General features: G+C 38.5%; 11 protein-coding genes and 1 non-coding gene across 12 annotated transcripts; 6 read left to right on the top strand and 6 right to left on the bottom strand.

The window, feature by feature from the left end:
* Nucleotides 1-966: 966 nt before the first annotated feature.
* KQ657_005013 (uncharacterized protein) lies at nt 967-2,100 on the bottom strand (the record flags this gene model as incomplete). Its single annotated transcript, XM_043195659.1, has 1 exon — nt 967-2,100. The coding sequence occupies one exon, from the start codon at nt 2,098-2,100 to the stop codon at nt 967-969; it is 1,134 nt and encodes a 377-aa protein (XP_043049832.1).
* Nucleotides 2,101-4,873: 2,773 nt separating this feature from the next.
* On the top strand, nt 4,874-6,994 carry KQ657_005012 (uncharacterized protein; the record flags this gene model as incomplete). Its single annotated transcript, XM_043195658.1, has 1 exon — nt 4,874-6,994. The coding sequence occupies one exon, from the start codon at nt 4,874-4,876 to the stop codon at nt 6,992-6,994; it is 2,121 nt and encodes a 706-aa protein (XP_043049831.1).
* A 96-nt stretch (nt 6,995-7,090) lies between these two features.
* On the bottom strand, nt 7,091-8,089 carry TVP38 (uncharacterized protein; the record flags this gene model as incomplete). The annotated part of the gene is made up of 1 exon (XM_043195657.1): nt 7,091-8,089. One exon carries the CDS (start codon nt 8,087-8,089, stop codon nt 7,091-7,093), a length of 999 nt encoding a protein of 332 aa, XP_043049830.1.
* A 170-nt stretch (nt 8,090-8,259) lies between these two features.
* Nucleotides 8,260-8,333, bottom strand: KQ657_005010. The gene has a single exon. It is a non-coding gene; the product is annotated as a tRNA-Val (tRNA).
* A 300-nt stretch (nt 8,334-8,633) lies between these two features.
* GPD2 (Gpd2p) lies at nt 8,634-9,755 on the bottom strand (the record flags this gene model as incomplete). The annotated part of the gene is made up of 1 exon (XM_043195656.1): nt 8,634-9,755. The coding sequence occupies one exon, from the start codon at nt 9,753-9,755 to the stop codon at nt 8,634-8,636; it is 1,122 nt and encodes a 373-aa protein (XP_043049829.1).
* A 1,213-nt stretch (nt 9,756-10,968) lies between these two features.
* PEX20 (uncharacterized protein) lies at nt 10,969-12,210 on the bottom strand (the record flags this gene model as incomplete). The annotated part of the gene is made up of 1 exon (XM_043195655.1): nt 10,969-12,210. One exon carries the CDS (start codon nt 12,208-12,210, stop codon nt 10,969-10,971), a length of 1,242 nt encoding a protein of 413 aa, XP_043049828.1.
* Nucleotides 12,211-12,470: 260 nt separating this feature from the next.
* KQ657_005007 (NADHX dehydratase) lies at nt 12,471-13,526 on the bottom strand (the record flags this gene model as incomplete). The annotated part of the gene is made up of 1 exon (XM_043195654.1): nt 12,471-13,526. The coding sequence occupies one exon, from the start codon at nt 13,524-13,526 to the stop codon at nt 12,471-12,473; it is 1,056 nt and encodes a 351-aa protein (XP_043049827.1).
* Nucleotides 13,527-14,168: 642 nt separating this feature from the next.
* On the top strand, nt 14,169-15,068 carry MCR1 (cytochrome-b5 reductase; the record flags this gene model as incomplete). The annotated part of the gene is made up of 1 exon (XM_043195653.1): nt 14,169-15,068. One exon carries the CDS (start codon nt 14,169-14,171, stop codon nt 15,066-15,068), a length of 900 nt encoding a protein of 299 aa, XP_043049826.1.
* A 243-nt stretch (nt 15,069-15,311) lies between these two features.
* DBR1 (RNA lariat debranching enzyme) lies at nt 15,312-16,655 on the top strand (the record flags this gene model as incomplete). Its single annotated transcript, XM_043195652.1, has 1 exon — nt 15,312-16,655. One exon carries the CDS (start codon nt 15,312-15,314, stop codon nt 16,653-16,655), a length of 1,344 nt encoding a protein of 447 aa, XP_043049825.1.
* A 1,014-nt stretch (nt 16,656-17,669) lies between these two features.
* Nucleotides 17,670-18,425, top strand: RHR2 (glycerol-1-phosphatase; the record flags this gene model as incomplete). The annotated part of the gene is made up of 1 exon (XM_043195651.1): nt 17,670-18,425. One exon carries the CDS (start codon nt 17,670-17,672, stop codon nt 18,423-18,425), a length of 756 nt encoding a protein of 251 aa, XP_043049824.1.
* A 371-nt stretch (nt 18,426-18,796) lies between these two features.
* UTP8 (Utp8p) lies at nt 18,797-20,959 on the top strand (the record flags this gene model as incomplete). Its single annotated transcript, XM_043195650.1, has 1 exon — nt 18,797-20,959. One exon carries the CDS (start codon nt 18,797-18,799, stop codon nt 20,957-20,959), a length of 2,163 nt encoding a protein of 720 aa, XP_043049823.1.
* A 145-nt stretch (nt 20,960-21,104) lies between these two features.
* On the top strand, nt 21,105-21,449 carry MZM1 (uncharacterized protein; the record flags this gene model as incomplete). Its single annotated transcript, XM_043195649.1, has 1 exon — nt 21,105-21,449. The coding sequence occupies one exon, from the start codon at nt 21,105-21,107 to the stop codon at nt 21,447-21,449; it is 345 nt and encodes a 114-aa protein (XP_043049822.1).
* Between the last annotated feature and the right edge of the window lie 250 nt (nt 21,450-21,699).

Below are 21,699 nucleotides of genomic sequence, written 5' to 3'. Positions count from 1 at the left end.
TTTCCCCTCATACAAACTGAATGGGGTTTTTCAATTTGAATTAGTCGTTTTAACTCGCTTCATTAAATCACTATTGCACACCATGACTCCCCTCATTAAGTCATTCCGATTTAGCCCTTGAAGGGCTGAAAACTGGCAGCGAAATATTGTGTACACATTCAGTAGTTAAGTTGCCTAGTGGGATGCTTACCCCCCTAAATGAATACAATAGTTTTTTCATGCCTCCACACCCTTGTAATACACTATCGGAGTTGTTTGCAATAGTTTATCTGGGGTATAAAATGGGCACAATGCACGACTCCTTATATTAGAAGTTTTAAACTCGCTTTTCAATGGGCGAATTCCGATCAAGACACAAATTTACCCACCACTCCATGTTCTTGGCTCGAGTGGCTGCGTTCTGGGACTTAGTTAATCTCGCGCCAAAGGTATCGTTGAAAGCAGCGCTAGATACTTATCTTATAGACTACTATAGCGCCAAAATTCAATAGTAGTAGGAGTATTAGTAGTAGGAGTATTAGCAGTAGCGGTAGTTGTAGTACCCTTAAGGTCCCTCCTTCGATGGCTTGCACGAGTTTCCAGTTGATTATACGACTAGATGTAACCGTTCTTTGTGTTAAAATTTTAATTCATATAATCGTCCATTATGGCAAAAATGATCCCCCTCAGTCGGCAATGCGTATCGTATCGTACCCCTCATTGCCTCGGGATTCGGTTTACCAACCCGCTACTAATGAAACCTTTAGTACTTAAAGTGGGGCTCTCGGCTAGAGATTTAATTCTAAATCGATCTTTGGAGAAGCTATTCGGAGATTGATCTGCTTTTGTTAAGTATGGTCGGTTTGGTACGAGAGAGTACGGCTGTATGGAAGTTCACTTTAAACTAGTGTTTGCTGTGCGTTACGACATTCCTGCTTCCCACTAGAAATTCTCTTGTAGTCTTGCATTGTTCACGTAAAGTTGTAGTCATAATGGAGGTCGAACAGCCATCAAAGTTTCATCTACTATCATATTGGTGTATCCAGTGGGCGAATCTTTTTCAAGTTTCGATTGAGCACCTACCAAATAACTGCGAACAAACCTCCACTCACTGCCATACCAATTACCAGTTAAAGTAGCGATCTCCAACTTCATAAAATCTCTTTGGGCGTTAGAACTCAGGGCTATACTGCTAACTTCTGGACTTTCACTAAAGCTATTATAATCATTCGTCTCCTCGTGATACTTTTTGGCTCTGCCACCCCTTTCAGGCTTCAATGTAGAATAAACCGTATTATATTCCCAATCAATTAACCACGACGCAAGTTGGCGGAACACAACTTTAGCAATGTCTCCAGAGACATAATTCAAGGGTAAATTGGTGGCATTGGGCAAGTCTTGGGTAATCAAATAATTATTGAACGCCACAACCGTTCGAGCTAAAAGATGGAGGTTCTCAATTGATGTAGTGGGTAATCTTGTGGTCTTAGGAGATAATGAACACAATCTATGGGTACGAGAAAACACAACTAAGGAGTACATGTATTGCTGGATCACTGGAGCAATATATATCTTGTCGGATTCAGACCTTAGACTTTTGTATGGCACATTAAGATGTGGTCTGTACGATGATCTATGAAAGGGTGAAGAAGAATCTTCAGACTCAACATAATTAATCAGAAACCAAAACTTTTCCTTTAATAAAGGATAAAGTTTATTCGTTTTGTAGTATTTATGCATCATAGTTATAATAATTGTGAAGGGTTCAGGTAGGGTGACTTTGGTATCATTTATAGTAATTGGTTCACCACTCTCTCTTTTAGTTAGTAGATCAAATTGATCCAATTGCATGAAGAAAAGATATAACTTCTTTTGGTATTCCTTTGAAGTCTGTTGAATACCTTTCCATATCACCACATTGGCCTCACTAAATGGCAATACCAAGTCGTCTATAGAGGGTTCATCTGTGAGCTCTACCACATGGTATTGTAGATTTGATGGTTTCAATATCATATCGGATATTAAGGAAACTAGTCGGGACTCATCGGGGCATTGCACCACAAGTCTTTTCTGGGCAATCAAGGAGATTTGTAATGCAGTGTCTATGTTTTCCATTTCCATGGATCAACAGAGACTATAGTCATACAGGTATAAAGTAATCAATGATCCTATACCAAAGCGAATAGTAGGCTATACTTTTGTTACTACGTGAGATAAAGATATATTCAATACGTCACGTGACGTGAAGTCGCACCGGTCATCATTATCTTGAACCGAAGTAAAGGTTGGTGTTAGGGTCTATTTTATATGATAACTTCATCCTTAATAAAATCGATACGTCCCACCTCTGGAAATATTAATAGAGATAATTGTTGTCAACTACGCATGTGTGGCTGACTATTTGCAGATACTTTCGTGTTTTTCGTTAAAAAGTTCCTCATTCTTTAGGAAATTATGCTACAGTCAAATTTAAACTCAGAGATGAAATTTCTCGACTTACTCAAATATATTGTTCGTACAAAAACGTCCCAAAATACACTAATACCAAACATTAGGACTCTGGAAAATTCACTTGTCATATTTAGTTTTATCTATTTAGATTGGTTTACTTATTTCTCTAGTGATGCTCATTATCATTGTCTGAAGCTTACATAACTCGAGACATTATCTTTAAGACTCTTATGGGTTGTACATATTTTGACGTAATCATTTATGGCGTGGACGCTGTCGGGAACAATGTAGGGCAAACGCCAAAAAGCAATAATAAACATTTGTCCACAAACATAAACAGACATACACGACACAAACACGTATCTCGTGTTAAACTTTACGACAAAAACTGGCTTAAGAAATTAAGGCAATGGTGATCACCTTTCTACGACACTAAAAGGAAAACCTGGGGATAGGGCCAATGTTCTAGAGTCTCTTGAAAAATTCAGACATATACGCTTTTGTCATTGTACTTGTTTCGTGACAAAAAAGAGGTAAAGCTTCACAATAAACAATTCAAAGGTGGACAAGGAGCCTTTTGACTTCAAGGTGGATCAGAGGTTACCACACTGCTTATGTTTGGTAGGTGGAGGTTGTGGATGTTTATGTATTTCTGTTTTGACGTGAGATCTCAGGCGAGGGGTGTTAGAAAATACACGCAGTTGGTAGGCATTGAGTGGCGTTGACGATCTGCAAATTTAACCAATAATACTTTTAAATCTGAACCCATTTACTTCGTTAGAATTTGTACCAATTAACTAATGGTACGATCATCCAGGCTTTTCAGTTCAACAGAGGTCTATCGTCCTCCCACAAACTAAACACGCTCCATGCATCATTAACAGAAAGAGGAAAATCTCATATCGTCGAATCAAAGGTATGTAATTGTTTACTATTTACGAAGCACCTACTTCTAGGCTGTTATTTTCGGTCTATAAGTCTTTGGGCCTAAAATAATAAGTTCGTTGCAGATATAAGACATTTAGATAGTCATTAGTTTGTGTCACTAATGAGTTATCAACACCTGGAGACTTAAAGGTGAAAAGACACATATAGCCGGTAAGTAATTGTTTCCGCAGATAATTACCAGTTCAGTTCTGAAACACTTGGTATTGTGGAAACGAATGTAAGTCTGATGAAAAATAGAAAATATAAGGTATGTATTGCTGCTGGTTTAGTGGACCACAAGTTACGACGACAACAGTGCCATTCACCTACTCAATTTTTGCAGTTGTGTTGTTCTTGCCATTCTGCAACAGGCTTCCATACATTGCTGTCTTCTTAAAGAAACACACCCTGAGACCCGAAATAAAGGGAACTGTACACCTATACCAAATAAGATCATGTGAAAGAATACGAATGCAGTATGTAGAATACAAGTATTAGACTATATTACTGTGAGACAATTACTGCCTACAGTTTGTGTTAGTTATGTAAACAAGTTGGTGAAACAAGCCATGAACCCCTCAAGCCTACGTGCTGATAGAGAGTGTATTTTTTTAACTCAACATGCATGGTGTGTCTTCATTTACAATCTCAACGCTCTCCATGGAGCCATGGAATTCGATCCCATACATTGGGGCTTTGTTCCCGCAGTCCAATTTAAGCTTCAAGTATTGTTTTGTCAAGTCCTGATTAAGCTTTTTATTTGTTGTTGATACTAACTTTAGGATAGTAGTTGGCCGACATCGTTGTTGTTGTATATTTCTGTTGATATATAGATCTTGTTCCACTCTTCCTCTTCTTCTCCATAACTTCTTCTTCTTGTTCTCAGTCGAACATTTTGCTGCCATTAACCAAGTGCTATTTTTACACTAAATACGTGATTCCGTCGACAAGTGTCGTATTTACCTTTTTTCCGCGCACCCTAATTATTGCGTGTACGGTTCCCAAACATAGCTGCTGCAACGCTCGCATACCGTCAAGATTTTGGAGGCCGAGATCGAGGTTCCATTACAAGCTTCAAGCACGAACACATAGCACAAGTTTCCAGCATAAATTCCAGAACCAATCTAGAGCTACAACATTTGAAGCATAGATTGAAGTGATACTGTTGTTGTTGTTGTTGTTGTTTAGGTGTGTTTGAAAGTCACCACGTCATTATTTGTCTTAGCCATCACCGCCATTCAATAAGCCATAAAAATTCGCTTTTATTGTTCAGAAAAAAACTACTACTGAGCACACAAACACCAAAGTGTTCCCTTCCAGACACCGTGTACCTCGTCTTAAGTTACTTTTGGTGCCATTTTGCAATTTTTTTCTCCTTCTAACCATTCCATAGATTACCTTTTTACTGGCAGGGCCTGACCGACATCGACCGTTCATTTCATCGATCAGTCAACAATATAATTCAAAGATGTCGAACTTGCAATCGTTGCCAGAGTATTTTTCAAAGTCGTCAACTATGCCTCGGTGCAACGCTTCAGCTTTCCCGCCCTTCAAGTTGGAGTATCGATACCGAGGGGTGTATGAAAGAGCAGGGTTTGACTACGATAAATATAATCCTAGAGCAACATCACCAACTCAATTGTTATCACCTAATAGTAATCCTGGACGGAACTATTCTAATTCTCAATCAGCGACAACCGGCCAAGCCGCCAAAAAGTTGAGCAGCATTTCTTCAAATGCCACTAGTCGACACACTTCAAATTGCACCACTACATCCACAAGACAGACACTGGTTTCATTGAGTCCTCGGAACTCACCTCCACATTTCTCAAACAATAGTCCCACTGCTGATCATACCACCACCACCTCTAATCCTAATGGATACCATGCATATTCTAAAGGTGACGATTTGCTGATTTATACAGTGAGACCAGTGCCTTTACCCGAGGTAGAATCATTATCAAGAGTAACCCTGATACAAATGTCTATTCCTTCAGATACCCATTCGTTGCCGCCCCAGAGTATTCATTCAAATCAAAAGTTGCATTCATATTCATATTCAAGTAATCCCGAGTTATCCACATCCACATCCACAGCTCCTCCTACATACGCACCATCCAAAACCAAAAACCATAAGAACTTGAATTTAGTCTTGGAGAAATCAAACTTCAAGCAAGCTCCAGTTGAGCTGGTCGTTCCAACTATACCTCTTCCATATCCAGCAAGCCATAAATTGCCAGATTCCATTCTTTCACCAGAGAGCAGTCTTCCTGCTGGTGCACATGACACGAATATCAATAATAACATTCATAATACTAATTACACTCACACTAACAATCCGGCTGTCTACAATGATAGTGGTATGTTAAGCTTGCCGCAACAAAATGACAATCGGTTATCAACACTGCTGATGGTAAGCTCCATTATCTCCAAGGAAGAGCCTTCTATGAGTTTTGCTAATGACGAAGAAGAGGATGAGGATGACTCGCAAATTAATAAGGAATTGGAAATGCAACTTCAACAGTTGAAATGGACTGGCTCTATTTCCTCCGCTTCTGTAAACGGTAGCTCTGCTGGTGAACAGCTCACCTCGTCATTAAAAAGTCCTTTAATTGTCACCAATGAACATGAACATGATCACGATGATGATGATGTTCTTGTTAACGAAACCATTAACTCTTTGGGTTTTGACATAACACCAAAATTACATCAATATGAAGACGGATCTCAGTCTGGAGAACCTCGTACAGTTATTTCCGAGTTTGATGACTTAAATGTTGAACCATTGCTAGTCAAGCGGATCAAATCAGCAAGAGCCACTGGCGAAGAAGAAGATGAAGTAATTGCACCTTTAAACGTCAAGAGAAGAAGTCCTAGTCTTCATAACATTCCAAGATTTGAAGTCTCAGATAATTCCATGTCTGATGTCGAAGAAACACTCCCCTTGAATCCTAACCCCAGTCAAATATTCGTGGGTGAAGGTATAGAGAATGAATCTCCTACAGTTCCACGGAGATTGAGACCTGTATCACCAACCGCCACCAAAGCTCAAACTCAAACTCAAACTCAAACACAAGCACAAACACAGTCACAACAAGTTCAATCGAACCATTCAACAGCATCACCACCTAAATCTGAGCACAACAATGTCTTGTATCCTCCTGGCCAAGGTCCTTGTCGTGGGTGCAATGATACGATTGACTCGAACAGTACTTCGAGACATCTCAAACCTATTTTCACATCTACCACCGATGTTAAGTCGACATTATCGGGACAATGGCATCGTAAATGTTTCCAATGTCACCACGACCAATGTGGTACGAGATTCTCCAAAACAACACCTTGCTACGTATTTGAAGATCAACCATATTGTTTCGACCACTACAGTATACTCAATGGAACTGTGTGCGAAGAGTGTCAAGAAGGGCTCGAAGGCGAATACATTGAAACCGAGCTTCAACTCAAGTTCCACCCCGCATGCTTAAGATGTATGCAATGCAAGAACCATATCACTGGAGGAGAGTCGTATTACATCCACAATAACATTGTGTATTGTGAGACCGATGCTGCATTAATAAGTTTAAACCCTGGAGACAGCAAAATGGAAAAGAGAAGAACAAGAATCATGTTCACTTAATGGGGGAACATACACACAGTTCATATTCATATAATCATACACAAACATATATACATATATGTATAATATTCATATTGATATATTAATGTACTTGCACTAAACTTGAGTATGAGAGTCTTGTTTGTGAAGAAGATTCTCAGTAGTTCTTCTATTGTCGACTTCTATCTCATCATCTATAATGAAATTGTCCATGTCGTATAAATTTTCATCATCAAAGTTACCAAAGATCAAATCATCATTGATATTGTTGGAGTTCATTCTTTCTTCGTGGTAGCCGGCTAATTTTATTTGCATCTTGTAGTAAATCACATAAGTGACCGCACTAGCAGCAAACATCGTTATAAGAATTGAGATTAGGTCGACAATCTTTGACCCCCCACTTCGAGAATTGTCCCCCAATTCCTTGATCTTCCATCCTACAAAAATATGTATAAACATTTTGGGGGACGTGATGACACTGGCCAGCACAAACGTTGCAATACTTAAATTAGGTATCAGTGCCAAGGCCCCATTACTTAACGAATAAGGTAAAGGGCATAGTCTTAAAAGTATCAAGATCAATAAACCTCCGCCATTTTCACTTTCATCAGTTAAAATCTCCAGAAAGGCTCGGAACTTATCACTCAGTTGAACCAACCGTACACTTCTCTCATATAATAAATACTTGAACGTGACAAACGAAGCAACACTACCCAAAACACTGGCAGATGCCAATAACGGCCATGCTTTAGGGAACCCATAAACCATGCCACAAAGCATAGAAAGTGCACTAAACCCAATTAATGGAGGGAATCCAACTCCAAATACTAAAAGCCAAAGAATAACTCCACCCAAAGTTCCCAAAGAATATACCCAGTCCAGTAATTCAACAAGTAAACCAATCAATTGTCGATGTAATATAACAATGAAGACTCCCGCTATACTTCCTACTATTACTCCTACGTTCACCAAAAGCCTCTGGCGAGCGTTTAGTCGAGAGTACCAATCTTGTGACTTAGCCACCATCGCTAGCACCATTTCCTTAGGTGAATGTCCTCTTGATGCCAACGGTTGCATTGGTGCATTTAATTGTGGATCGTTGATTTGTATGGGCATTTATCAGACACAGCAGGCAATTAATGTCAGAAGTTTAGGAAGATTTAATTTATGACGATGAAAATATCGTATCTCCATTTGTCTCTCTGTCTAATACCGGACACCGGTTTCATTTTTGACAGGACAGGATTAACAAAAAAGGAAAGACATGAGAAAAAAATAATTAGAGATGATTTCGCCCAGGATCGAACTGGGGACGTTCTGCGTGTTAAGCAGATGCCATGACCAACTAGACCACGAAACCATTTCTGATAATTAAAATACAGGATGAATAGTACATTATAATTATTACATACTATACTGCATACAGATAATGAATAAATTTCACACGATACTAAGTTTTATTGTCTGTACACAAGTTTGAACCTAATTGCCCAACATCGGTGATAAGTGACAAATACCAGAGATTTGGTGTTAGGGGCTTCCCCATTTTTTTTATAGATTTAATAATATTAAATAATAGCTCTATAGAATCTCAGTAAATATAAATACATACACAGTACGCGTTCAACCGAACTGTTTTAAGTGAAAGGAAAAATCATCCTTACAAATCCTCATCAGCTTCCAACACATTAGGCAACTCATTAACATCGAAATCCTCATAGATAATGGCATATACAACTTCCATTAATGGGAATTCACTTTGTAAGTTGAAAGTAGTTAACAATTCGTGTACTTCTTTAGCAGTAATGATACCTTGAGAAGATTGGCCATTTAATAAAATCTTTTCTGCTTCCCAAGCACTAACTTTATGTTCAATCATATATTTTCCGACTCTCACGTTCCGACCACCGGAACATGTAGTGATTAAATCAGCCACTCCACAAGATTCTTCTGTGAAAGTTGAAACCTTGGGGGCTTCTCCCTTAATGCCGAATTTTTCATAATAAGATGCAAAATGAATGATTTCCTTAAGTCCGATTCTCATGACAGCTGCCTTAGCATTATCACCCCAACCGGCTCCGTCAACAAAACCAGCTCCACAAGCAACAACGTTCTTCAATGCACCAGCTACAGAAGTACCAATGATATCATCAATGACTCTAACATGGAAATAAGGTCTATGGAAACAGTTCTTGATAATGAAGGGATCAATATCTAAACCAGGACCTTTGAAATCATCTGGTTTCAAATAAGCCACATTTGTTTCAGACCATTTTTCTCGTGCCACTTCGCTAGCGATATTGGCACCACTGAGAACACCACAATGTAATCCAAGGGTATCAGTAATGGCTTGGGAAAGCAATTTACAACCATCTTTATCGACATTCAACCCCTTCAAACAAGAGATAGCTCTTGTATGAGGTGAAACCTTTCCAACCAATTGCAGACAGATTCTTCCAAGGAATTGATGAGGAATATTGAATACCAATAAATCCAGATCTTTCACGGTAGAAACTATATCTGGATTAGCAACCAAGTTCTCAGGTAACTTAACTCCGGGTAAATACTTTACATTTTCATGTTCTGTATTTATTATTTCTGTTAATTTTCCCTTAGAAGGAATTTCCTCTTCATAAACCCACATATTCACTGTAGGATGAAAAATACTGGGCTTACTACCACAGTTTTCAGCAACCAATTTAGCAATAGCAGTACCCCAGTTCCCTGAACCGATAATAGACACCTTAAAGGGCTTTGGAATAGAATAAGGAAGAGAAGACATGATTTATGAGTAAATGTATAAATGAATAAAAGATTAACTGAACAAAAATATTTCAATGCTATATCAAGTAAAGTTAGACTCCGTATAGTTGATATCAATCGATTGATAATTATTGAAAATTATACCAAGGATATTGCCACCTTATATATAAACTGTATTTATATCGGTTGGATGAAATCTCAACAAAATGAGAATGAGGGATGACGATACACAAAATCCAAGTGGAGTCGGCGCTCCCCTCGCAAGATACTAAAACGTAGGAGAAAGTAACTGGAAAAGGGCTTGAACAGTTGTGTAATGCGATGATGTTACACAATGATACTATTAATTAGATGGCGAGAAGAAACCTATGATGTAGTGTTTTATGTAGTATGATGTAGTTGATATAAACAACTATATTGTGTACTTTATAGCTAAAATAAAAAAAAAAAAATTTTTGTATTACATTATTTGGTATAGTGATTCATATTTATACCGATACTTGATTGTGATACTCGTTTCTTTTTGTTTGCGGAAAAGCTCGGATCATTTCGTCACATGTGGAAATGGAACCTTTGTTACCATAAATATTTTCTTGAATCTCACAATCTAACTTCTTCAATATGCAGTTGAATAGTAAATAGTATTACATTTCTGAGGTTTAGTACGACATGCCGAGGATTGACTGTTTTCCGGTAAATCAGATCCACGGTGCGCATTATTACGGTTTCGAAAAAGAAATTGCTTTTCAACACTACGCGCTACCATGCATTCTCTTAAATTAATCCGAAAGAAAAAGAAAACTTTAGCATATGAAATAGGTAGTTCAGGCCTGTTGGGTAGTACACGACAGTATACGTTCCCATTATTTCATTTACATCAGAGTATTACTGGGATCCAGACCCATCATTCAAACTGGATCTATTGTGTCTTGTCTTACACATTTGTATATGATTTATATATGAGTATACGGGGTGGTACGAGATCTGTAACAGTATCCTTGACGCCTGTCACCATCATCTGTTGTGTCAGCATATACGATTAGCCTTCCTTCCTTATTCTTGCCAATGACTCCATATGACTCATTTCTGTAATGGGATGCTTTTCGGAGTTAGTATAGTAAGTTTTCGGAGTTTGTATTCCGATATATTACATCATTACAGGTTTGTTATTTCAGTACGATTGTATGTTTCATGACCTGCATTATTTCCTTTGTTAATACATACAGTTTCTATCAATGATCATCGTGTCTGTAATCGTCAAACATTTCCTGCCATTCATCGGTCATTATCTGAGATCTTTGACTAGCAGGCCCCGTTTGATCTAGCCACAGATCATCGTCCATCCAATCACTAGTCTTTACTTGATTCCCACTAACGATCTTGGCAGCTTCTAATGGACTCTTAAAATCGGCTAAATCACCTTCTTTCAAATGCGCTAGAGGGTCTGGTAGATGGTTTATATGCTCCTCACGTAGATTTTGCCTTTTTTCTTCTGTAACATCGGGGAATGGGTGTAAGGGTTTATGATAATCTATTTCTTTCCCATCAGCCATAGGTACCATAGAAACACGAGCGTCTTGCGGTTCAACGTTTATTTGGGAACTTTGACCTTCTTTTTCAACCAATTTATCACCCTCCAACTCAACTTGTCTATTTCCAATTGAGTTCATTAATTTAAGAAAATTGGAGTTTTGAAACTTTTGGGAAGTTTCCTCCAGTTGCAAACTGCCACCATGTAACATCGAACTCTTAACTCTTCTAGCTGTTTCAGCAAACTTTTCCTTTTCAGAATCATCAAATATTTCTTGTTGTTCAGTGGTTTCCTGTAACTCCTTCTCCAACTCATTAAACTGATTATCAAAAAATGCAGCTTCATGCATCTCTTGATGTTCTGTCTTAAATCCAGGGGACAGGGTGTTCATATTCATAGGACGATTATTGATATTCATTGTTGTCGACAAGTTGGTTCGCATATTCAACTGGAAAGCTTCACCATTGGTACGTTGTGCCATAAACTGTCTCTGTTGTACTCCGTTCATCTGATTCTGATTTTGAGTCTGACTTTGCATCTGTTGTGACATATTTTGATTGAACTGTTGATTCCAATTGGCCCTTTGCGAATCGCCTATCGACATGCTGGAGAAATCCAGTACCCAGTTGCTATTTCCAGTCTGGGGTTGATACTGATGCTGAAACTGCTGTGCTCTATTCTGTGGAACTGCTTGAACATTTCTATTCTGAAATTGGGGAGCATGCGAGTTCATAAATTGCGAGGCAAAGTTAGAGCTGCCTCCAGTTTGATTAAACTGGTTGAAATCTTGATTAAGTCTTTCATCTACTAATTGGCCTCCTTTGAATTGGGCTGTAGGGTTATGCTGAGGCTGTCTAAGTACGTCATTCTGTAAACTGTTATCTCTCTGCGAATACTGCGAAAGCTTATTAAGGGCATTAGTAGGACCGCAACTAGCTTCCATTTTGGCGTCTAATTTACGGTGTGAGATGTGAAGTAGAGAAAGAGTTGGTACAATATATTATTCTGATGATGATTTGAAATGGAATTTTCCCCAGTAGCAAATCCAAATGGGGTAATCGTACACGTCATTCCTCGGCCCAGGGATACTTTTACCATTTTCAGATCATGACTACACGGGTTTGTGTAACAGATACCCCAGACTTTTCAAGAGTTTGTATTACTGTCTCATCGTAAGATGTTGTATATTAATTATAACCCTTCTCATAAATGACTACTTCCGTCACCAAATAATTCATTGTAGGAGTCTCCCAAAAATTCGTGTACGTTGGATGTTTGCATAGCCCGTCCATATTTGGCAAATGCCTTCCCACTAGCAGTTCTCACAAGTGTACAAGCAGCAAAGCAGGCTAATAGAGTGGCATCAGATTGATTATCAATGTCAGGAGGATGCGGCCACACTCCTTTAAGATAATTATAGGACCAATTAATAAACGTTCCCAAAGCACCACTTAATGTATCACCTTGTCCTCCAACTCTTCTTGGAGAACTGGCAAGATCAACAGTCAAATATTTATCGCCTTGAAGTATAACATCTTTAGCTCCTTTACGAACAATAGTGATGTTACCAAGTTTCTTCGATACCATACTTGTCAAAGCAATGACTTTTTCCAGACTAACGTCTTCTGTTGTGGTAGATATATCCAACGCTTTGGCTATTCGGACAAACTCAATAATATTGGGAGTGAGAATGGCTTTGCTATAGTTTGTAACAAGTGAAGGATCCAATTGGACTAAATATAGAGCGTCTGCATCGAATATAATTGGTTTATCAAGCTTTTTGATTTCTGTTACCAATCGATACAACTGACTCAACATTAGTGGATCTCTTCCAAATCCAGGACCTACGACAAACAAATCACTACGTTGAATTAATGTTTCCATATGTGATAGAATCTCAGTTACAATTGAATTATCATGCCACAATTTGATATTTTCAATCAACAGGAGTTGAGTATTTAGGGAATATTCAGAATACCCCTTTGAATCCATCAAGTAAGGATGAACCATGAGATCAGGCAGATACAGCTTGATTACTGTAGCTGCCTTTTCCTCACAAACTATGTGAGTTAAATCAGCACCAGTTGATGCTGCAGAGTGTCCAGCAAAGAATGGTGCTCCAGTGTAATCACGACATCCCCCAATTACACATATTTTGCCTGCTTGTCCTTTGTAGAAGTTTGGAAGCAAAGGCTGGACAATTTTGGAGGCCAAACGAATCAATCCCTGTTGAGTCTCACCTTTAAGGTAATTCGACATCTGTCAATTATTGGAAAAGGGAAGTTGGATGCTAAAGGAGTATGAGATTTTAACTACCGCTAGATTCTTCAAGCACCTATATCGCACTATACATTTGTACTCAACACGACCGCTACAGCAACTTGAAGTTGGACGACTCCAGTAACCCTCCTAGTACAATAGCAGACTGCTACTACTAAGGCAACAAGCTATCTCATGCTGAATATTCAATATTGGTATGTGCTTACAAATGAGTAGTTCAATAAGGGGTTAAGCTAGCGCTGTATACTACCAGAAAACGTAGCTTCCAGTGTGTAAACCGTGCAATTGTAAACTAATGCCGCCACCGTAGCATTACTAAATGTGGAGATATCTATATCCGCTCCACAGTTGAAACTGGAGCCAATCAGTGTTCCTATTTAAACACAATGTGCAGGATTTTGTTAGCAGAAAATGCGAGACTACACCTTCGGTGGTCCGCTTTCTTCTAGTTCCAATTGTGGAGGAAACTACTAAGTAATAAATTCCCAACGCTAATTTGCGCACCTTGTTTTAGATATAACTTCATCCTTCTTTCTTTCTCCTTGTTTTAAATTGTGTGTTGATTTAGAATTGTTTATAAGGTCAATTGTTAGCCCTGCAAACGATTTTTTTATCTAAAAGATGTCCTTCCTCAGTAAAGCTGCTAGAACTGTTTCTTCTCCAAGAGTTTTGTATCCATTTCTCGCTCTCGGTACTGTCGGTGTTGCGTACCATTTTTCCACTATGAGCGCCATCTATAACGAAAATAGTAAAACCTTTAAAGGTGATGACAAATGGGTTGATTTGAAGTTGATCAAGTCTTACGATTTGTCTTCTAACACTAAACACTTTGTCTTTGCTACTGAATCCGATGACGATGTTTCTGGTTTGCAAACTGCTTCTTGTGTCTTGGCCAAGTTTGTTACTCCTAAAGGTAGCAACGTTATTAGACCTTACACTCCTGTTTCTGATACTGAACAAAAGGGCACCATTGAATTCGTTATTAAGAAGTACGAAGGTGGTAAGATGAGTTCTCATCTTTTCAATTTGAAGGAAAATGATACTTTGTCTTTCAAGGGTCCAATTGTTAAGTGGAAATGGGAACCTAACCAATTTAAGGAAATCACCTTAATTGGTGGTGGTACTGGTATCACTCCTTTGTACCAATTGGTCCATGAAATCACTAAAAACCCTCAAGATAACACCAAGGTTCATTTGATCTACGGTAACTTGTCCCCCAAGGATATTTTGATGAAAAAGGAACTTGATGAATATGCTGCTAAGCACAAGGATCAAGTCAAGGTCACTTACTTTGTCGACAAGGCTGAATCAAATTGGGACGGAAAGACAGGTTACATCACCAAGGAATATTTGGAATCTGAATTACCAAAGCCTTCCAAGGAATCCAAGATTTTTGTCTGTGGTCCACCACCATTGTACAATGCCATTTCTGGTAACAAGGTCTCTCCTACAGATCAAGGTGAAGTCACTGGTATCTTGGCCGACTTGGGTTTCACCAAGGAACATGTTTTCAAGTTCTAGATGATCTATGAATATATATAGTACATAAAATAGCACATATTGCAATTCAACTTATAGTTTATTCCTAGAAACAGAAAGATGTAGTATGGTTCTTTAGTAACAGTATGTTAATTACTTATGTATAGCGTATTACTGAGAACGGAAATTAGTACCCCACCAAAATATCGCGATGGTTTTAAACCCCAGCTAAAAGGTAAAGGTTTAATTTCTACTGATCAAAGTATTACTGTACGCATTTCAGCCATGGTCCATATAGCCGTCGAAGGATGCTGTCATGGACAGTTAAATAAGATCTATTCTATGTTGATTTCGTCTCAAGTTGACTTGCTTCTTATATGTGGAGATTTTCAAGCTATTCGAAATCGAGGTGATCTCCAAGGAATGGCAGTTCCTGCCAAATATCTTCAATTGGGAGATTTCCACGAGTATTATTCAGGGAAAAGAACAGCACCAGTGTTAACTGTATTCATAGGTGGGAACCACGAGAGTTCCTCCTATTTGAAGGAGTTGAAATATGGTGGATGGGTAGCCCCTAACATCTACTTTTTGGGGGAATATGGAACAATTTGGTTTCGCGGACTTAAAATCTCGGGGTTAAGTGGAATCTATAACTCCAAAAGTTTCCTGATGAACTACTATAAGGATGAAATCCTACCATACACTGAAAAATCAATTAGAACTGTATATCATGTGAATCCAAAGAACACACTCAAAATGTTGTTGGAAGAGACACCGGGTGACATTGTGTTGTCCCATGATTGGCCTCAAGGTATTGAACTCCTAGGAGACTCCAAGAGATTGTTTCAAACCAAACCACACTTTAGAGCCGATTCCATCAAAGGATATCTAGGAAGTCCCGTAAACAAATGCCTCCTACAGTATTTGAAGCCTCGGTATTGGTTCCTGTCTCACATGCATGTACGGTATAGGGTTAAGTTCAAACACCAACTACCTTCGACCCAGACACAAATACCAACGAATAATAAGGACTTAATTGATTTAGATATGGATGATGACGACATCAATCCCGAAAAGATAGAGTTAGATATGGAATCAGAAGATGAAGATTTGAAACCTAGTGCCACAAAACAGACAGTTTCATCTCCTGCACCGAAAAGAGATACTACTGAGTTTCTAGCCCTTGATAAATGTCTTCCTAAACGAAAGTATCTTGAATTTCTAGATATTGAACCTGTACAAGATCACCCATCTATTCTGCATCCAGACAGTCTCTTTTACGATCGCAGGTCAATTTGCATTAACAAAGTGGTTGAAACGTTTATTGTTCAAAACGAGAAGGAATGGAAATCGCTTAATTCTCGCTCTTTGATTGGAAAACTGCCGGAAAAGACACCCATTTACATAAAACTTATGAGGCTTATTGCCAAAGAATTGGAATCTGAGATAAAATTTGCCGATAATGACGTAGCATTACGTATTCCTGAGAACTTTGAGATTATAGCGCCGACTTTGTCCCAGGAAAAAAGCGATTTGGATCACAAACAAGTGCTAACCTATTGGCCCAACAACCAGACAGAACAATACTGTAAAACTTTTGGCATTCCTAATATCAAGTACCGGTGGTAGTTTAGACTATTTTAATTGTATTCACTAAATCATGACGTAACATAACACGGAAAAACATTCCAAGCCATGGCGCACACTGACGTTTGATGATTGCAAACAATTCTGCAACACTGAACCGTAAAATTTGCTAATAAAGCCGGTTTGAACACGCATTATATAACCAAATGAGAGCTTACGGCTGATGCTGATCCGGACTTATCGACTTTATCCATACTCCACAGGAGGCAGCTTTCAATCAAAGTGCATTATGCTGATCTGAAGAACTTCGAATAGCTTTATCTCGCTGTCAAGGGAGTCATCTGTTGTGTAATCACCCGTTTTTTTTCTACCATAAGAGCATGCGATGAGATATTGTATATACAGGTTCCACGAGTATCTGGTTAGGAGTTCTTTTTTTCCTCACACTTGATTTGTGTTTGAAACATGTGATGATAGGAAAACTAACTGCATTCTGATAACGGCTCTATGAAAAAGAAATACGTAAAATAAACGAGAAAAACGTTCACTACCTGTAAACATTCATCCTTAATTTCATTAAAAAAATAATAAAGGACGGCTTATTGTTTAACCTATCAGTGAAGTAGTAACGTCATAAAACATGAAGAGTACCATTACGTACTGGTACAACTTAAAACTATTGGGTGTGTACATCAAACATTCACATCCGGGAGTTTACATAGCATGTCGGAGGAACATGGAAGAGGAAGATACCTTATGCATGCACTTACAAATGCATACGTTGTGGGAGCGCGGACTGATTGTCGCAATTAGCACGTTGGCTACATTGTTGTTATTGTGTGCTTTTAGCCCAGGAGATTTGGTATATTTTCTTTTTCGGAGACAGTGGTTAGTTGATCACACCTGCACACACACATGCTTATAGTCCAATAGATGAGTCTTGTAGTAAGGATTTATATAAAAGGAACTTAATCCCCCGACGTAATCACTAGTGTTAAGGACAACTCACCATTCTTCATAGTTAGCCCTACTAAACACACACACACACACACAAACATGACATTAGCTACTCAACCAATTATCTTTTATATCAATGCTGCATTGTTTGATTGCGACGGTACCTTAGTCAACTCAACTGGTGCCATCTCTGAATTTTGGAGAGATTTTGCACAAACCAGACCTCATGTTAACCCAGAAGAAATCATTAGAACTTCCCATGGTGTTAGAACATTTGATGTGATTGCCAAGTGGTCTCCAGAAGATGCCATTCCAGAAAAGGTTACTGCTATGGAAGCTGCTATTCCCGATTCCTTCGGTGATAAGGCTAAACCCATTGTTGGTGCCGTTGAGTTGGTCAAAACTTTAGATAAATTCTCTAAAGAAGAAACACAAGACGGTAAACAAAGATGGGCCATTGTTACTTCCGGTACTTACCCCTTATGTACAAAGTGGTTGAAGTTGTTGACTATCACCAAACCAGATACTTTTATCACTGCTGAAAAATGTTCTAAAGGTAAACCAAACCCCATGGGTTATCAAATTGCTAGAAATGAGTTGGGTTACGAAAACCCAGCCAAGAAGGTTGTTGTTTTCGAAGATGCCCCAGCTGGTATTGCTTCTGGTAAGGGTGCTGGCGCCATGGTCGTTGGTATCTGTTCAACATATGGTCCAGAGAAAGTGAAGAATGCTGGTGCCGACATTGTTGTCGATGACTTGAGCTCTTTCAAGGTTGAAGAATACAACCCTGAAACAGATGAGTTCAAGATTCTGGTGACTGACTATCATTATGCTAACCCTGAAGTGTTAGCTTAAGTGCTTGCTTGTAAAACAAACACACCTTTATGTATAATAGATTTCGGATAACGTGCTTTATAGACTTGATAAAATAGAAATATAATAATACCTTTAAAGTATCTTGACATGACATGAATTATCTTATCACGTTTACTAATGGTGGGCAAATACCCATTACAATTGGGGTACTTATACCACTCCGTATATTGAACCCCCTTTTCCTCTTTTGTCACTAGTTCAACGTGAGCTTACGTAACAATGCGACACTATCCATTTTTGGAGTTCGCGATGCCATCTCAAGTACGACATTTGATGGTCTAAGATTTATCTGAAAATTTTGTATGGCACCAATAGTGAAGAAAAGGAACCATACCATAGGAGCCAGAGCCATGTCGTTGAGTGAATCTTATATGTTGGCTACGTTGCCTCGTGTCCAAGACTTACCGCTTTTAAGAAAGCTCATACTTCCACAAGTTTCTGAAATTGATGCTTCCTATTTGAAGGTTGGTATTACAAAGTCCTTTGTAGGCTCATATGTGCTCAGACCAACCCCCAAACTTATATGGTCATATCCATTAAACCCAGCAGCAGTATTGGAATGCATGGACGAGCTTGCTCAACCCGGGAAAGATTCTGAAGATACGTATAAAGGATTATATGCTATGGGAATCACAGAGAGAAAATCCAACAGGTTACTAGTTGTTGATTCCAGAGCAGACGAACCTATCAGAATTGAAATCAAGTTGACCAACAGACCTCATGCTGTCAAGTTCCTTTCGTCAGAAGAACTTGCTGTGATTTGTGAGGGCTATATAGTCTTATACAAGTTGACGAACGGTCAACTTGAAGAGTTGGAATCTACCAATATCTCTCTAGACAGAATACTTTTCCATCAATTCATCTCAGAATTTAATAACGAGTTATTGGTGTTGATCGCCGGTACATGTGCCGGGAAAGTGGTATACAAATTAATTTCTTTGGACTTTTCCAGCTTGTTTTTTGAAGTTAAGTCATCAAATGAGTTTGATTATACTCATGAAAACCATTACACATACAACGCAGGAATGTTGTACAAACTCAACCCTGAATCTAAAGTCATAGAATGCATCCAAATCAGCGACTTTGAAATCAAAAACTCTATAGACATTTCCTCCTTATTCACCTCACCAAAGCATACAGAAATATCGTCCATTTTATCTCCAGCTCCCAACAGACTTCTTATATCCCTTGGAAATACCATATATCTTATTAATGTGACATTTGAAAGTTTGTTGGCCAAATATACCATAGAAAAGTCAGATATGATTGCACTTTCACAAGTTGTTGGTGTCAAGGGTTCATCAATGAATACCAGAAAGACAAATGTGTACTTTGTATCCCACAATAATAAGAAGAACACCACCCAATTATTTGTCATGAATGTTGATACATCCTTGAATAAATTAAGTGATTGTTTAGGCAAATCGCTCCACAAGACCTCCACCAATGAAATACATGGGGTAGCCAACATTGTCAATAAAGATTTTGTTGCTGAAACCAATGCATCCAAGATTGAACTAAACCAGATCTATGAGAAATTGCATGAGCTTAGTACCAATTCTGATGTCAACAATTGGGAAAGAGTCGTGGTTCCATATTGTAAGCAAGAATCATGGGAATCTATCCAAAAATCCTTAAGTAAACCCAAGAAATCATTAGCACAAACGGCAGCCAAAGCAGCAGGTAAAAATAAAGTGTATCATTTTCAAGAATTTGATGAGGAAACTGATAGGGCATTGGATCTTAACTTTGTTAAGAAATGTTTGGGTTTGATATTCAAAATCGATGAAAAGGGGACTGTAAAGCTTATCAACAATGAATTCATTCCACAGTTCACTTTAGTGTATTTATTGACCAATTCCTTGTTCCCTTACGAATATACCAAGGGTTTACTTCCATTGTTGGCCAATTTAGAAGACTCTACATTATTGCACCAGGCCGTTAGAACATGTCCTAATTTGTCATTGGAGGAGATTTTGAAGCAACTTATTGAAACAGACGCTAAGACCGAATTGGGCCTTTTCGAAGATATTTTGAGTCGAGTGAACACAGAATATTCCATTCATGAGATCACTCGTGAATTCAAAAGTTTGGCTATGGGGAAAACTGAGTTCAATTTGGAACAAGCATTGAACAATTTGCTTGTTGCCAATAGTATGAACAGTTGGATCCTTGTGCAAGCTATAATGGATGTTGGAGGGTTATTCAATTGGTCACTTGTTACTATCAACAAGCTCAGCGATCTTATTGATAAGAAGGTCAACTCACTTGTCCAGAACAATTACAACCTTATCATGACCGACCAGTTACTTTTGGCCAGCGAATCAGTGTACAAGAAATGGAATAAGAAGAAGAGTCCCAAGGCATCTTCTTCTGCTTCTGCTTCTGTTAGTAATGGGGAGATCGTCGACAAACAACAACAACAATTGGACTCCATAATAAACATTGACAATTTCGGCATAGAGGTAGCAAAGAAGATTCCAACTTATTCCATAGAAAAGCTCGTTATATAAACTTTATAGCATTAATATTTTCGCAGCCGTCAATATATAGGCAGTAAAAGTGACTCAAAAGCAGTAATTTTTTTTCACACCAAGTCATACCAAGTGGATTGGTGATAACAGTACTAAGTATATAGCAAACTTGATTTCAGTAAGGATGTCTGCATTACAGGCTTATAGAAATGCGTTGAGGGCTACCAAGGTGGCGTTCAAGAAGGATGTCCCTGTTTTGACTGCTGCTAGAACCAAGATCAGAGAAGGATTTGAAGAGCATCGTGGATTAAGTGATGAGTCTTTGATACAAGAAGAAGTGACCAAATTGAATGGTATCAGTCAATTTTTGGTTAGAAATGTTGTTCAAGCTAAAAAACAAGACAACGGTAAGTACTTATTGGATATCCATTCTGAAACAGAGTTGGGAGACAACGAGAGTATCAAGAACCCCAAGAAGGATATGGGATCTTTGGCAGGAGTCAAGTCATGCTCTGGATTGAAACGTTAAGGAAGTGGTGAAGTATCTTTTTTATAGGTTACAATTATGTATATAAGGAAAAATTGATGAGCAGTCGTAATACCTGTAATAACGCTGTAACACTGCTAGTACATACCTATAAACATACAAGTTAATTAGTATGTCATAGTGAAGGCCATACTGTATAGAATACAGGCAATGTGATGAGTTTTAAGCAGTAGCAGGTGAGTCATAAAAGTAGCACCTGTAAGGTATACATAAAACATTGAGTCAAATCCAA

Source organism: Scheffersomyces spartinae (assembly GCF_019049425.1).
Source record: "Scheffersomyces spartinae strain ARV_011 chromosome Unknown scaffold_8, whole genome shotgun sequence".
Taxonomy (NCBI): Eukaryota; Fungi; Ascomycota; class Pichiomycetes; order Serinales; family Debaryomycetaceae; genus Lizanozyma; species Lizanozyma spartinae.
The sequence above is the reverse complement of the archived record's forward strand: the minus strand, read 5'-3'. Positions and strand labels throughout refer to the sequence as shown.